Source organism: Nerophis ophidion, linkage group LG28, assembly GCF_033978795.1.
Source record: "Nerophis ophidion isolate RoL-2023_Sa linkage group LG28, RoL_Noph_v1.0, whole genome shotgun sequence".
In the NCBI taxonomy this organism is placed as follows: Eukaryota; Metazoa; Chordata; class Actinopteri; order Syngnathiformes; family Syngnathidae; genus Nerophis; species Nerophis ophidion.
This window is the reverse complement of record NC_084638.1, coordinates 18,697,653-18,713,881: the sequence shown is the minus strand read 5'-3', so window position 1 is coordinate 18,713,881 and position 16,229 is coordinate 18,697,653. Positions and strand designations below refer to the sequence as shown.

Genomic DNA, 16,229 nt, shown 5'->3' with positions numbered 1-16,229 from the left:
ATGAGGGAAAAGTTTATCCTCTCCCTTTAGAGTTGGCCATGGGGTACGGCTGGGTGGGCTTCAATCACCAGGCCTATGGATGACCTGTCAAGGCAGTGGGAGAATGCAGAACAGGATGCATCATGGGGAACACCTTAATCAACCACTTTATGTACGCTGATGATTTGGCCCTTATATCTCCCAGTAGTGCAGGGTTCCACCAGCTTCTTAACATATGCTCAGACTATGGAGTCAAGTTTGACATCAAGTATAATGCCACAAAGAGTATGGTAATGATATGTAGGACCAAGGAGGATCAACATCTTAATTTTCCTATGTGTCTGGTCAAACCCTGTCTGTGTGCAACAAGGTCAAATACTTAGGCCACATCATCAATGACACGATGGAGGATGATGCTGACATGCTTAGACAGAGAAGAATATTGTATGTCCAAGCCAATATGCTGGTGAGAAAATGTCATTACTGCTCTGATGAAGCGAAGGTGTACTTGTTTAGAGCTTACTGCACCCCTATGTACACAGCACCCCTCTGGGTGAGGTTCAAGAAAGAGAGCTTGCACAAACTCTAGGTTGCATATAATAACTGTCTCAGAATCCTGCTCAGAAAGGCCAGGGGCAGTAGTGCCAGCAAGCTTTTTTGTGATTTAGGGATAAACACCTTCCACGCCACCCTGAGAAAACTGATGCTTAAGTTTATATGTAGACTGCAGGGGCCCGAGAATTGTTTTATTATACAGATAACCAATCCTAGGAGTAGTTCTGTTAGGTATCAATCCCATATTTGGAAACACTGGTATCTGTGCCTCACAATGCGAAGGTCCTGGGTTCGGCCCTGGGCTCGGGATTTTTCTGTGTAAAGTTTGCATGTTCGCCCTGTGACTGCGTGGGTTCCCTCCGGGTACTCCGGCTTCCTCCCACCTCCAAAGACATGCACCTGGGGATAGGTTGATTGGCAACACTATATGGTCCCTAGTGCGTGAAAGTGAGTGTGAATGTTGTCCGTCCATCTGTGTTGGCCCTGTGATGAGGGGGCGACTTGTTCAGGATGGACCCCGTTTTCCGTCAGAACGGAAGTGAAGGTGGGCTCCAGCACCACCCGCGACCCCGAAAGGGACAATGGATGGATGTTATCTGTGCCTTTAATAGAATGCGTAGAAGCATTTTAAAGTATATTTTTATTGCTGCTTATATCTATTTATGGTATGTTTTTTGTATAATGAATATGCACAAGCATCGATTTAAAGGGCTACTGAAATGAGATTTTCTTATTGAAACGGGGATAGCAGGTCCATTCTATGTGTCATACTGGATCATTTCGCGATATTGCCATATTTTTGCTGAAAGAATTTAGTAGAGAACATCCACGATAAAGTTCGCAACTGGAGAAAAGCCCTGCCTCTACCGGAAGTCACAGACGATGACGTCACATGTTGATGGCTCCTCACATATTCACGTTGATTTTAATGGGAGCCTCCAACAAAAACAGCTATTCAGACCGAGGAAACGACAATTTCGCCATTAATTTGAGCGAGGATGAAAGATTCCTGTTTGAGGATATTGATAGCGACGGACTAGAAAAAAAAAAAAGTTAAAAGAAAAAAAACGTGATAGCAATCGCGTTGTATTGAGACGGATTCATATGTTTTTAGAGACATTTACTAGGATAATTCTGGGAAATCCCTCATCTTTCTATTGTGTTGCTAATGTTTTAGTGAGTTTAACAGTACCTGATAGTCGGAAGTGTACGTCCACGGCCGGTTGTTGACGCACAGTGTCTCGGGGAAGTCGACGGCAGCTGTATGGACGGCACAAGCTCGGTAAGAACTGACTTTTTAACCACAATTTTCTCACCAAAACCTGCTGGTTGACATTCGGTCGGGATCCATGTCCGCTGTGATCCATACTAAAGTTTCACCTCTGTGAATTTTAAACAAGGAATCACCGTGTGTTTGTGTGGCTAAAGGCTAAAGCTTCCCAACTCCGTCTTTCTACTTTGACTCCTCCAATATTAATTGAACAAATTGCAAAAGATTCAGCAACACAGATGTCCAAAATACTGTGTAATTATGTCGTTAAAGCAGACAACTTTTAGCTGTGTGTGTGTGCAGTGCTCATATTCATAACAGCCCGTGACGTCACGTGTACACGTCATCATTACGCGACGTTTTCAAGAAAAAAGTCCCGGGAAATTTAAAATTGCAATAGAGTAAACTAAAAAGGCCGTATTGGCATGTGTTGCAATGTTAATATTTCATCATTGATATATAAACTATCAGACTGCGTGGCCGGTAGTAGTGGGTTTCAGTAGGCCTTTAAGTTTATTATACAAATAGACTGAGATCGGTAACTAATTTTCACTGGTAGTTCAATTCAACAGAACAACGACAACCACGCGGTTGCAAGTACCAGACATATATACAATCGTGATCAAAAGTTTACATACACGTGTAAAGAACATAATGTCATGGCTGTCTTGAGTTTCCAATAATTTATACTACTCTTATTTTTTTGTGATAGAGTGATTGCAGCACATACTTATTGGTCACAAAAAACATTCATGAAGTTTGGTTCTTTTATAAATTTACTATGGGTCTACTGACAATGTGAGCAAATCTGCTGGGTTAAAATTATACATACAGCAACGTAAATATTGGGTTACATGTCCCTCGGCAAGTTTCAATGCAATAAGGCGCTTTTGGTAGCCATCTACAAGCTTCTGGTTGAACTTTTGACAAAATTGGTGCAAGTCAGCTAACTTTGTTGGTTTTCTGACATGGACTTGTTTCTTCAGCATTGTCCACATGTTTAAATCAGGACTTTGGGAAAGCCATTCTAAAACCTAACTCTCACCTGATTTAGTCATTCCTTTACCACTTTTGATGTGTGTTTAGGGTCGTTGACCTGTTGGAACACCCAAGTGTGCCTAAGACCCAAACTCCAAGCTGATGATTTTAGGTTGTCCTGGAGAATTTGGAGGGAATCTTCCTTTTTCATTGTCACATTTAAAGCACCAGTTTCATTGGCAGCAAAACAGAACCAGAGCATAATACTACCACCATCATGTTTGACGGTGGGAATGGCGTTCCTGGGATTAAAGGCCTCACCTTTTCTCCTCCTAACATATTGCTGGGTATTGTAGCCAAAGAGCTCGGTTTGTGTTTCATCCGACCACAGAACTTTACTCCAGAAGGTCTTATCTTTGTTCATGTGATGTCAGATGTAACAAAATTTGAGCTGTTTGGCCACATTACCCAGCAATATGTTTGGAGGAAAAAAAGGTGAGGCCTTTAATCCCAGGAACACTATCCCTACTGTCATTGCTGTACATATACTAGCATTGCTGTTTATATACTGCATATAACGTTGATGTATGTATACTTTTGCCCCAGCATTTTTGCTCACATTTTCAGTAGACCCATAATAAATTCATTAAAAAAAAAAACTTCATGAATGTTTTTGTGACCAACAAGTATGTGCTATCACTCAATCACAAAATAATAAGAGTTGTAGAAAGTATTAGAAAATCAAGACAGCCATGACATTATGTTCTTTACAAGTGTAAACTTTTGACCACGACTGTATGTACATCATCCTCACTTCTTATACACACTATATTTAAGAATAGAGTAAATAATCAAATATAAAGTTAGTCAAGATGTGAGAGTAAAAAGTAAACAAACCTGCTCTGTGTAACACAACTTGATGATGTTTCTTATAATAAACATCCAGTAGTTGATGTTGTCGCTCGTCCTCCTCTTTTGTTGGACAAAGTTCCTCCCCGTACTTTTCTACCGTTCTTTCGCACATTTTCACACAATCACAACACTTTACACTCACATTAGTTCCCTACTTAGCGATGTTTAAATAACTTCCGCGTCTCTTTGTTAGCAGCTAACAAGCTAAGCTAACTAGCCAACTAAACTAGCTGCAAGCTACCTTAAATGAAGCTAGCAAACAAGAGAAGTGTCAAAGTGCGCTCAGACTAATGTATCCGGCTACAAACAATTACTAACCGTGTGTACTCTATTAAACAACATATATGTAAGAATACAGAAATATAATGTCCGCGTTTAGGACTTCTCCGTCAGACGCCATCTTTCTTTACCGCCCGATCGGTCCAGGCATGCGCGTACCAGACGTCACTTCCGCCAACTTGTTTTGCCACACTTACTTACCATGGTTCTTTTGTGTCATCTGTACTTCAATAAAAATGTCATCATAAACCATTACATACAAAACGAACGTTATTAAAAATACGGTGTTCATTATGAAACCGCACAGATCTGTACACAAACCTGAAAGATGTGTTCAGCAGCCTTAAACGGAAAATAAATTATTATTATTTATAATAAGTTATTTATTTCAGAATTCTTAAAGTGTAAAAATATGTTTTTGTTAAGTCATAGTAAGTGTTTCGTTTAAAAAATAAATTATGTGATGGGAGTTAGTGGCGCCCCTGTGCGTTCTTTATTACAATGTCAGAATTGATTGATTGAAACTTTTATTAGTAGATTGCACAGTTCAGTACATATTCCGTACAATTGACTACTAAATGGTAGCACCCGTATAAGTTTTTCAACTTGCTTTAGTCGGGGTCCACGTAATTAAATGGGTTGTACTTGTATAACGCTTTTTTACCTTCAAGGTACTCAAAGCGCTTTGACACTACTTCCACATTTACCCATTCACACACACATTCACACACTGATGGAGGGAGCTGCCATACAAGGCGCTAACCAGCACCCATCAGGAGCAAGGGTGAAGTGTCTTGCTCAGGACACAAAGGACGTGACGAGGTTGGTACTAGGTGGGGATTGAACCAGGGACCCTCGCTTTGCACACGGCCACTCTTCCACTGCGCCACGCCGTCCGTTCATCAATTCATGGTACAAATATATACTATCAGCACAATACAGTCATTACATAGGTTAATCATCAAAGTATATACATTGAATTATTTACATTATTTAAAATCTGGGGGGTGGGATGAGGAGGGTTTGGTTGATATCAGCATTTCAGTCATCAACAATTGCATCATCAGAGAACAGGACAATGAAACAGTGTAGGTCTGACTTGGTAGGATATGTACAGCCAGCAGAGAACATAGTGAGTTCAGATAGCATAAGAACTAGTATATACATTAGAAATAAATTTGATTATTTAAATTTGGTTATTTACAATCCGGGGAGATGGGATGTGAAGGGGGGAGGGTGTTAGTAAAGGGTTGAAGTTGCTTGGAGGTGTTGTTTTAGAGCGGTTTTGAAGGAGGATTGAGATGCACTCACTTTTACACCTGTTGGGAGTGCATTCCACATTGATGTGGCATAGAAGGAGAATGAGTTAAGACCTTTGTTAGATCCGAATCTGGGTTTAACGTGGTTTGTGGAGCTCCCCCTGGTGTTGTGGTTATGGCGGTTAAGGAAGTAGTTTGACATGTACTTCGGTATCAGGGAGGTGTACCGGATTTTATAGACTAGGCTCAGTACAAGTTGTTTTACTCTGTCCTCCACCCTGAGCCAGCCCACTTTGGAGAAGTGGGTTGGAGTGAGGTGTGATCTGGGGTGGAGGTCTAGTAGTAACCTGACTAGCTTGTTCTGGGATGTTTGGAGTCTAGATTTGAAGGTTTTGGAGGTGCTGGGGTACCAAGAGGTGCAAGCGTAATCGAAAAAGGGTTGAACAAGAGTTCCCCCTAGAATCTTCAAGGTACTTTCGTTGACCAAAGAGGAGATTCTGTAGAGAAATCTTGTTCTGTGGTTGACCTTTTTGATTACCTTGGTTGCCATTTTATCACAGGAAGGATTAGCCTTTAGAATATAGGTAGGTGACCTCATCTTTCCTGGTGATAACAATGTCACCCACTTTTATAGTGAAGTCACTGACTTTCTTAAGGTTGATGTGGCACCCAAATAGGATGGATTCTGTTTGACCTAAGTGTATGGATAGCTTGTTGTCAGCGAGCCAGGTGCAAATACTAAGGAGTTCAGCACTGAGGATTTGTTCCACCTGTGACTTGTCCTTGCTGGATACCAGCAGGGCCGAGTCATCCGCAAACAGGAACAATTCAGTCGCATGCTGATGGCATGTCATTTAAGCTTGAATTTGTTCATACACACGTCTCCAGTATTTTACATAAATCAGGTAAGATGCTTATTGGTCTAGAATTGCACTCATTGAAAGCCAATTTGGTATCTTTATGTAGAGGAGTAACTTTTGCCACTGTAGGCTCACTTGTAAACATCTATTAAAAATATGACAAACAGGCACTGATGTGATACCAGCAGTCATTCTCAGGAACTGACTATCCAGGTTGTCTATACCAGCTACTTTGTTGTACGGAAGAGAGTGTAGTAACCTCTCAACCTCACTGACTTCAACCTGATGAAAATTGAATTCACACCACTTATTATCCATTATAATATTCCTAATGAGGTCAGCTGATTTGTCGTTACTGGATATACGCATACTATACCTTGATTGAGATACCTTGTCAACATAATAGTTATTAAAATGATTTGCAATGTCACATGGCTTAGTGAGTACCAACCCATTTGATTCCACAAAAGGTGTACAGACATTTTCTTTCTACCCATGATTTCATTCAAAACATTCCATATTGTTTTGCTATCATATCCCACATCATATAATCTCTGTTTGTAATATTCCCTTTTTTTCAGTTTGTGACCTGGTTTCTTAAGGAACAGTACTCATGCCTGTCATCAGTTAAACCTGAGTTGACTGAGGCTTTCTTAGCCATGTCTCTTTCTGTTATTAAACTCCTAAGTCCATTATCAATCCATGGGGCGGACTTAGTTTTGACTGAAAACTTTTTCAAATGGGCATGCTTGTCCACAACACTCATGTACATGAACATAAATAAATCCAGTGATGCCTCAGGGTCTTCTTCACTGCACACCTTGTTCCAATTTAAACAGGATATTTCATCCAAAAAACACTCTTCATCAAACCTTTTATAAGACCTTGTAAAATTAATGTTCACTTTAGGTTTAGGAACCCTTGTCTTTCTAGTGACTGCTATTGTATTGTGGTCAGTAAAACCTACAGAAACCGAGACTGCTTTGGCGCATTGGTCACGAACATTTGTATAAGTATGATCAATGCATCTAGCTAAAATAATACCATCACTACCTACACCTATTCTTGTGGGAGGGGCAACAATTTTGTGACAGATTGCTGTCCTGGTGTGGCCGCTTCTTTATGAGAGGATTGTTCTCCCAGGAATGCAAGACTGACGGCTCTGGACAAAGGGGTGAAGGTAGGATTAGATTTATTTAATATAAATCTCCCAACGACCAAAATACAGGCAGTCCACAGCATACAGCAAACCACAAAAAGGCAAGCGTGCCTAACAAAAGTACATCTTAGACTTAGCATAGGCTAAGGCATGGAACAAAAACTCACTTAGAAAAGGTGTGACGCAAACAATGAAACCATGCCGACTAACTGGCAAAGACAAGCTTAAATAAAAGTTTCTTGAATAGAGCAGGCGCGTACTGAACACACGAGACAGGTAAAACTAATTGGTCGCCATGGTAAGTAAAACAAACAAAGGTGCACAAAAACAGGAACTAGTGGAGTCCAAAACTAACAGAACATAACTAAACAAAACATGATCTAGACCACAGATCATGACAATTGCAAGCATTTAAAATGGATAGTAAATTATTTTTGTTTTTACACCCCTGTCCCAGCCAGTCATCATTCATATCACCCAGTAAATATAATTCTCTATTCTCATCTGATATCCTGTCAAACATCTCGCGCAACTCCTTCAGATACAGAGCATTTCAAATGTGCAATTGATATAATACCAAACTCCAACAAAATAACCAACATCAAAAGCGATTAACTTAGCGGATAAAATTGTGCCGAAAATAGCAAACTTTAAAATTCAAGGCGAGCGGAAGCGATTTTCTAGCTAGCCACCTGGCTAAAGACAAACCAATTTTGCTAGCGGTCGGTCATATATGTCTTTTAGACATACAAAGACACCTTAATTACATTAGGACCGTCCATAAAATGTCCATAAAAGTATCCAGCATTGGTATTCTAAATACAATCTGATATATTTGTGACTTAAAATTGGATAAAATACCAATTTCTGCTCTCGGCAACGGAGAAGCTCTATGAATGTATGCAAAGTAAATCTCTGTAGGATGATGTACAACATTGTCTTTTGCCTGACACTCCAAACTTTGATTGATATTGATATTGTTTTGGGGGATGTTGGAAAAAAAAAAAAATAAACATAAAAAATGTTTAAAACACAATAATTGGATTTTTTGTGAATTTAGAAATGTGTGTTTGTAAAAACAAAACCATCCTTCCACAAATAATTCAGACATTTCATTTAATGTTTATATTGCATAAAGGTCTGGGGACATACATATAAAAAATCACAACATAATCATCATAATACAAAAGAGTGGTAAATATAATTTATAAAATGGATGAATAGAGACCCAACAAATGATTCATAAAGTTGCACATTTTAAAATTGTATGAAAAACAACTGTTCAAATAATGTATAAAGTAAATAATGATATATTTCCTGAAGTGGTCCAGAAGATGTTTCAGATGTGAATCAGTACATATGTATATCATATGAAGGTGCTAATCTATGGAATCATTAACAATTAGAAATAACATTATGTAACATTTCAATATTTAAAACACGTATAAAAACAGTATTATGAATAAGTCTAAAATTGTATTATGAATATATACACACATTAAATGTTTATTGTATGTAAAACATGTATTGTACAGTTTACTCTCACCTTTTCAGTTAAATTATTCTGTTATTTTTTTTAACAAAAGTACACAATGTTGCATATTAATGCATGTATTTGACTGAATAAAAGCACTATAATAAAATATCTCATCTATAAATGTAGAAGCATATTAAAAAGATTGTTACACAACAGCAACGTCACACATGTTATATGTGCTGATGTTGTTAGAAAGTCAAAATTAAAGTCTTGACAGTTTATTTCAAATCCTGCAGTTTCATTTGCTGCTGCTGTTCTCACCAGCACACTTGTGTTTCTTACACTGGTACTTATAAGAGAATCTTTCACCACACAGACTGCAACTCAACACTTTCTGTCCTGTGTGTCTTCTCCTGTGTGCTACAAGGTTTGATCGATCACAAAAGCTTTTGTTGCAGATTGAACAGGAAAACGGTTTTTCACCAGAGTGTGTTCTCAAGTGTCTTTTCAAATGTTGACTTTCTGTAAAACCTTTACCACAGATTGAAAAGGAAAAAAGGTTTTTCACCAGTGTGTGTTCTCATGTGCACGTTCAAATGGTTACTTTGTCCAAAACGTTTACTACAGATTGAACAGATAAAAGAATTCTCTCCAGTGTGTATTGTTCTGTGTTTTTCCAAACATGAACTTCTTGCAAAACATTTGCCACATATTGAACAGATAAAACGTTTTTCACCAGTGTGTGTTCTCAAGTGTACTTTCAAATAATGACTTTCTGTAAAACCTTTACCACATTCTGAGCAAGAAAACGTTTTTTCTCCAGTGTGTATTCTCATGTGTTCTTTCAGACGACAATTGTATTTAAAGGTTTTGTGACAGTGAGAACATTTGAAGTGAGTGTTGTACTCATCCAACCATTTAGGTTGACTGATGCGGTGTTCCTCCTCTTCCTCTTTAATGTGCGGCGGCTCTTGGTCCTCCTCATCCTCTTTAAAGTAGAGGGTCAGTGAATCCACCTCTTCTTTTTTAATGTGAGGGGTCAGCGAGTTCTCTTGCTCCTTAAAGTGAGGAGACAATGGGTTTTTATTTTTTATGCATTCAGAGTCCTAAACAAATGCTAGCAAAATCTTGGCTATCCTAATTCTAACAGTGGAGCCAATGAGAGTGCCTCTATTCCGCTCACAAATAAGAATTAGTTAATCAATATAATATACCCAGAAGTCATTTTTTTAAATGCTATCTCTTTAAAACAGGAGTGTCCAAACTTTTTCCACTGAGGCCTGCACACTGAAAAATCTAAGCAAGCGGGGGCCATTTTCATATTTTTTTATTTTAAAAACCAATGCAATATTTAGATAAAAAATATACATTTAGGCCTCCACTCAGTTATGATCCCGGGACCCCAAAGGGTTTTGGTAAAAAAATATATAAAAAAAAATGTCATTATCCAGTATTACTATTTTCATTATTATTCAAGTTTTAAATCTCTAGATACACATTAGGAAAAAAAATGGAAAAAACACAAAATATGCAATATTTTCACCCAATAACTTTTTTAGGTGGAATATTTGAGATTATACAATAATTGGAGCCTTAATTTTGGATTTTGATTCAATGGTATTTCTTGAGCAATGACACTTAAAAACAAATCACACTAAAATAATTGGGGATCTAAAAGTGTCCAACTCATTGAAGTGTTAAAAATAAATTATGCATTTTTTTTTTTACTGTTTACTTTTAGCACAATAGTATCGAGATCAACTTCAGATATATCCGTCAATTTTAAGTTTTATTGTTGTTTATGTTTTTTGTTTGTATGTTGTAGGCCCTTTTTTAAAAACAAAAAGCTCAGTTTTTAGTATGGCAAAACAAAAAATATGAAACATTTTCCCCAAAAAATATTTCAAAGTGGAATATTTAATGTGACGTAATTGGAGCCTTGAATAGGTCAATAATTCAAAATAACATTGATTTTGATTTATTATTTTTGTATAAAGAAAGAAACAGCCTGCATGGCAGCTTTGTGTTATAAGAGTAAGCATTGCAACAATTTCTTGTTACAGTTTACCTGTTTGCTATTTTGTACTACTTTTTATGTTTTAAATTTTTTTCAATTGTATTCTTAAAATATGCCGTGGGGGCCGTTAAAAAATAACCTGCGGACCGCAAATGCTCCCGGGCCGCACTTTAGACACCCCTGCTTAAACATCTTGTAAAAATGTATATCCCCTGTAAATATTCCTTATAATAGCCACAAACCAGAGGATACATTTTTAATTAGGATACAATTTAAGATAAATACTGGAAAGGTTTTATGGAATTTTCCAAGGTGTACACCGCCTTCAGTCCCCAGGTGAGTCCAAAAGGGACATGGATGAGTGGATGGGAAAAAGGCACATTATAGACAGGCCTCAAATTTTTACTTTTCAAGGTCAAGACAAGTGTTGCCTAAAGGAGGGCTCATATTTTAGGGCACCAAGGCAATTTAGAAGAGCACCAAGGCAAATGTTACTTTCTTTCCAGTTTGTTAATTAAATGCAGACTCGCTCACATTTATTTGTGCAATAAATTTTTGGACAATTTTGACCCATACTTTCGGTCAAAGCATAATAATTGTGTAAATGCATCAATAAGTTCATTATGCTTGTGTAAGGTGCTTTTTTTTTTCAACCCTTTATTTTTTTAGTGCAGTCAGACCTATTATTGTGAAGGGGGAATTGTGTTGCTGTTCTCAGCTTGATGTGTGGAGGCGACAGTTGTGACTGCTGTCCGTTTTGTACATTATTCCAACATGGATGATGTCGTTCACAACAACACAAGCAGATGGGATGTGTTGCGGGTGTATGGATTTTCCTTGATAGCTTTGGCTTTCGTAGTTTAGTCGCTATTTCGAATGACCACCTAAAGGAAGTGACAATTGCATGTTTAAAGGATGAATGAGTGGTCCAGAACACATTATTTTCCATCCAACCATCTTCTTCCGCTTATCCGAGGTCAGGTCGTGGGGCCAGCAGCCTAAGCAGGGAAGCCCAGACTTCGCTCTTCCCAGCCACTTTGTCCAGCTCTTCTCGGGGGATCCTGAGGCATTCCCAGGCCAGCTGGGAAACATAGTCTTCCCAACGTGTCCTGGGTCTTCCCCGTGGCCTCCTACCGGTCGAACGTACCCGAAACAGCTCCCTAGGGAGGTGTTCGGGTGGTAGCCTGACTAGATGCCCCAACAACCTCATCTGGCTCCTCTCCATGTGGAGGAGCAGCGGCTTTACTTTGAGTTCCTCCCGGATGGCAGAGCTTCTCACCCTATCTCTAAGGGAGAGCCCCGCCACCCGGCAGAGGAAACTCATTTCGGCCGCTTGTACCCGTGATCTTATTCTTTCAGTCATGACCCAAAGCTCATGACCATAGGTGAGGATGGGAACGTAGATCGATCGGTAAATTGAGAGCTTTGCCTTCCGGCTCAGCTCCTTCTTCCCCACAACGGATCGATACAACGTTCGCATTACTGAAGACGCCGCACCGATCCGCCTGTCGATCTCACAATCCACTCTTCCCCCACTCGTGAACAAGACTCCTAGGTACTTGAACTCCTCCACTTGGGGCAGGGTCTCCTCCCCAACCCAGAGATGGCACTCCACCCTTTTCCGGGCGAGAACCATGGACTCGGACTTGGAGGTGCTGATTCTCATCCATCCATCCATCCATCCATCATCTTCCGCTTATCTGAAGTCGGGTCGCGGGGGCAACAGCCTAAGCAGGGAAACCCAGACTTCCCTCTCCCCAGCCACTTCGTCTAGCTCTTCCCGGGGGATCCCGAGGCGTTCCCAGGCCACCCGGGAGACATAGTCTTCCCAACGTGTCCTGGGTCTTCCCCGTGGCCTCCTACCGGTTGGACGTGCCCTAAACACCTCCCTAGGGAGGCGTTCGGGTGGCATCCTGACCAGATGCCCGAACCACCTCATCTGGCTCCTCTCCATGTGAAGGAGCAGCGGCTTTACTTTGAGTCCCTCCCGGATGGCAGAGCTTCTCACCCTATCTCTAAGGGAGAGCCCCGCCACACGGCGGAGGAAACTCATTTCGGCCGCTTGTACCCATGATCTTATTCTTTCGGTCATGACCCAAAGCTCATGACCATAGGTGAGGATGGGAACGTAGATCGACCGGTAATTTGAGAGCTTTGCCTTCCGGCTCAGCTCCTTCTTCCCCACAACGGATCGGTACAACGTCCGCATTACTGAAGACGCCGCACGATCCACTCTTCCCTCACTCGTGAACAAGACTCCTAGGTACTTGAACTCCTCCACTTGGGGCAGGGTCTCCTCCCCAACCCGGAGATGGCACTCCACCCTTTTCCCGGCGAGAACCATGTACTCGGACTTGGAGGTGCTGATTCTCATTCCGGTCGCTTCACACTCGGCTGCGAACCGATCCAGCGAGAGCTGAAGATCCCGGTCAGATGAAGCCATCAGGACCACATCATCTGCAAAAAGCAGAGACCTAATCCTGCGGTTACCAAACCGGAACCCCTCAACGCCTTGACTGCGCCTAGAAATTCTGTCCATAAAAGTTATGAACAGAATCGGTGACAAAGGACAGCCTTGGCGGAGTCCAACCCTCACTGGAAATGTGTTCGACTTACTGCCGGCAATGCGGACCAAGCTCTGGCACTGATCGTACAGGGAACGGACCGCCACAATAAGACAGTCCGATACCCCATACTCTCTGAGCACTCCCCACAGGACTTCCCGAGGGACACGGTCGAATGCCTTCTCCAAGTCCACAAAGCACATGTAGACTGGTTGGGCAAACTCCCATGCACCCTCAAGAACCCTGCCGAGAGTATAGAGCTGGTCCACAGTTCCACGACCAGGACGAAAACCATACTGTTCCTCCTGAATCCGAGGATCGACTATCCGACGTAGCCTCCTCTCCAGTACACCTGAATAAACCTTACCGGGAAGGCTGAGGAGTGTGATCCCACGATAGTTGGAACACACCCTCCGGTCCCCCTTCTTAAAGAGAGGAACCACCACCCCGGTCTGCCAATCCAGAGGTACCACCCCCGATGTCCACGCGATGCTGCAAAGTCTTGTCAACCAAGACAGCCCCACAGCATCCAGAGCCTTAAGGAACTCCGGGCGGATCTCGTCCACCCTGGGGCCTTGCCACCGAGGAGCTTTTTAACTACCTCAGCGACCTCAGCTCCAGAAATAGGAGTCCACCACAAATTCCCCAGGCACTACTTCCTCATAGGAAGACGTGTTGGTGGGATTGAGGAGGTCTTCGAAGTATTCCTTCCACCTATCCACAACATCCGCAGTCGAGGTCAGCAGAACACCATCCGCACCATACACGGTGTTGATAGTGCACTGCTTCCCCTTCCTGAGGCGGCGGACGGTGGTCCAGAATCGCTTCGAAGCCGTCCGGAAGTCGTTTTCCATGGCTTCCCCGAACTCTTCCCATGTCCGAGTTTTTGCCTCCGCGACCGCTGAAGCTGCAAACCGCTTGGCCTGTCGGTACCTGTCCACTGCCTCCGGAGTCCTATGAGCCAAAAGGACCCGATAGGACTCCTTCTTCAGCTTGACGGCATCCCTCACCGCTGGTGTCCACCAAGGGGTTTTAGGATTGCCGCCCCGACAGGCACCAACTACCTTGCGGCCACAGCTCCGATCTGCCGCCTCGACAATAGAGGTGCGGAACATGGTACACTCGGACTCAATGTCCAGCACCTCCCTCGTGACATGTTCAAAGTTCTTCCGGAGGTGGGAATTGAAACTTTCTCTGACAGGAGACTCTGCCAGACGTTCCCGGCAGACCCTCACAATGCGTTTGGGCCTCCCAGGTCTGTCCGGCATCCTCCCCCACCATCGCAGCCAACTCACCACCAGGTGGTGATCGGTAGAAAGCTCCGCCCTTCTCTTCACCCGAGTGTCCAAAACATGAGGCCGCAAATCCGATGACACAACTACAAAGTCGATCATGGAACTGCGGCCTAGGGTGTCCTGGTGCCAAGTGCACATATGGACACCCTTATGTTTGAACATGGTGTTTGTTATGGACAAACTGTGACGAGCACAAAAGTCCAATAACAAAACACCACTCGGGTTCAGATCCGGGCGGCCATTCTTCCCAATCACGCCTCTCCAGGTTTCACTGTCGTTGCCAACGTGAGCGTTGAAGTCCCCCAGTAGGACAAGGGAATCACCCGGGGGAGCACTTTCCAGTACTCCCTCGAGTGTTTCCAAAAAGGGTGGGTACTCTGAACTGCTGTTTGGTGCGTAAGCACAAACAACAGTCAGGACCCGTCCCCCCACCCGAAGGCGGAGGGAGGCTACCCTTTCGTCCACCGGGTTGAACTCCAACGGACAGGCTTTGAGCCGGGGGGAAACAAGAATTTCCACCCCAGCCCGTCGCCTCTCACTGCCGGCAACGCCAGAGTGGAAGAGGGTCCAATCCCTCTCGAGAGAAGTGGTTCCAGAGCCCTTGCTGTGCGTCGAAGTGAGTCCGACTATATCCAGCCGGAATTTCTCGACTTCGCGCACTAGCTCAGGCTCTTTCTCCCCCAGTGACGTGACGTTCCATGTCCCAAGAGCTAGCTTCTGTAGCCGAGGATCGGACCGCCAAGTGCCCTGCCTTCGGCTGCCGCCCAGCTCACATTGCACCCGACCTCTATGGCCCCTGCTATGGGTGGTGAGCCCATTGGAGGGGTGACCCACGTTGCCTCTTCGGGCTGTGCCCGGCCGGGCCCCATGGGAACAGGCCCGGCCACCAGGCGCTCGCCATCGTGCCCCACCTCCGGGCCTGGCTCCAGAGTGGGGCCCCGGTGACCCGCGTCCGGGCGAGGGAAATCTGGGTCCATGATTTTTCTTCTTCATAAAGGTCTTCGAGCTGCTCTTTGTCTGATCCCTCACCTAGAACCTGTTTGCCTTGGGAGACCCTACCAGGGGGCTTTATGCCCCCGGACAACATAGCTCCTAGGACCATTGGGACACGCAAACTCCTCTACCACGATAAGGTTGCAGCTCAGAGGTGCTGATTCTCATACTCATATATGTATATTAGTGTTTTTGAATTTCAACTTGTTCTATTTTATTTCACAGGAAATATCGACATGTTGCCTACAGACAACTTTGTCGCTGGTGTTGGATATGGCTTGGCAAAGATGTCCGTAGAGTTCTGTCATCTTGTGGCGTTTTGAAGATTCGCGAAACATTTTCCAGCCCAACAAGACAATATCAAGCTTTCAAGTTGCACTGAACTGCTCTTAGAGTGACACAAAATAAAAGTCAGTAGTTTCTAAAAAACCTTGCTTCACTTGTAAATTTGTTTCAACTCATACAGTGTCTTGATTTTAATTGATATTCTTTTATTATGTTTTAAATCATATATTATAAATGTGACCAAACAAAGGTAACGGGCAAATATTAACCATATATATTTTTTATACTGCTTGTAATTGGGATAAGGTAAACATGTGTTCATTATTTTAACATAAAATGTTTTATTG

General features: G+C 42.6%; 2 protein-coding genes across 4 annotated transcripts in view; one reads left to right on the top strand and one right to left on the bottom strand.

The window, feature by feature from the left end:
- The window catches only part of LOC133545393 (zinc finger protein 501-like), a 399,721-nt gene that overhangs the window by 183,693 nt on the left and 199,799 nt on the right, over positions 1-16,229 (top strand). The gene's annotated exons all lie outside the window — the stretch shown is intronic.
- LOC133545460 (gastrula zinc finger protein XlCGF52.1-like) overlaps positions 1-16,229 on the bottom strand; it is a 119,192-nt gene that overhangs the window by 6,129 nt on the left and 96,834 nt on the right. Inside the window, exons 1-2 of one of the 3 annotated variants that reach the window (XM_061891075.1) lie at positions 3,680-4,138; positions 1,727-1,794 (exon numbers count right to left, since the gene is read on the bottom strand). The exons of 1 other annotated variant lie outside the window; for it this stretch is intronic. In XM_061891075.1, coding sequence (XP_061747059.1) covers positions 1,727-1,794; positions 3,680-3,806 — 195 coding nt within the window. In that variant the 5' untranslated portion in view covers positions 3,807-4,138. Of the gene's footprint in view, positions 1-1,726; positions 1,795-3,679; positions 4,139-16,229 lie in introns of those variants that run through there. One more of the 3 variants, XM_061891074.1, reaches the window with a different exon arrangement.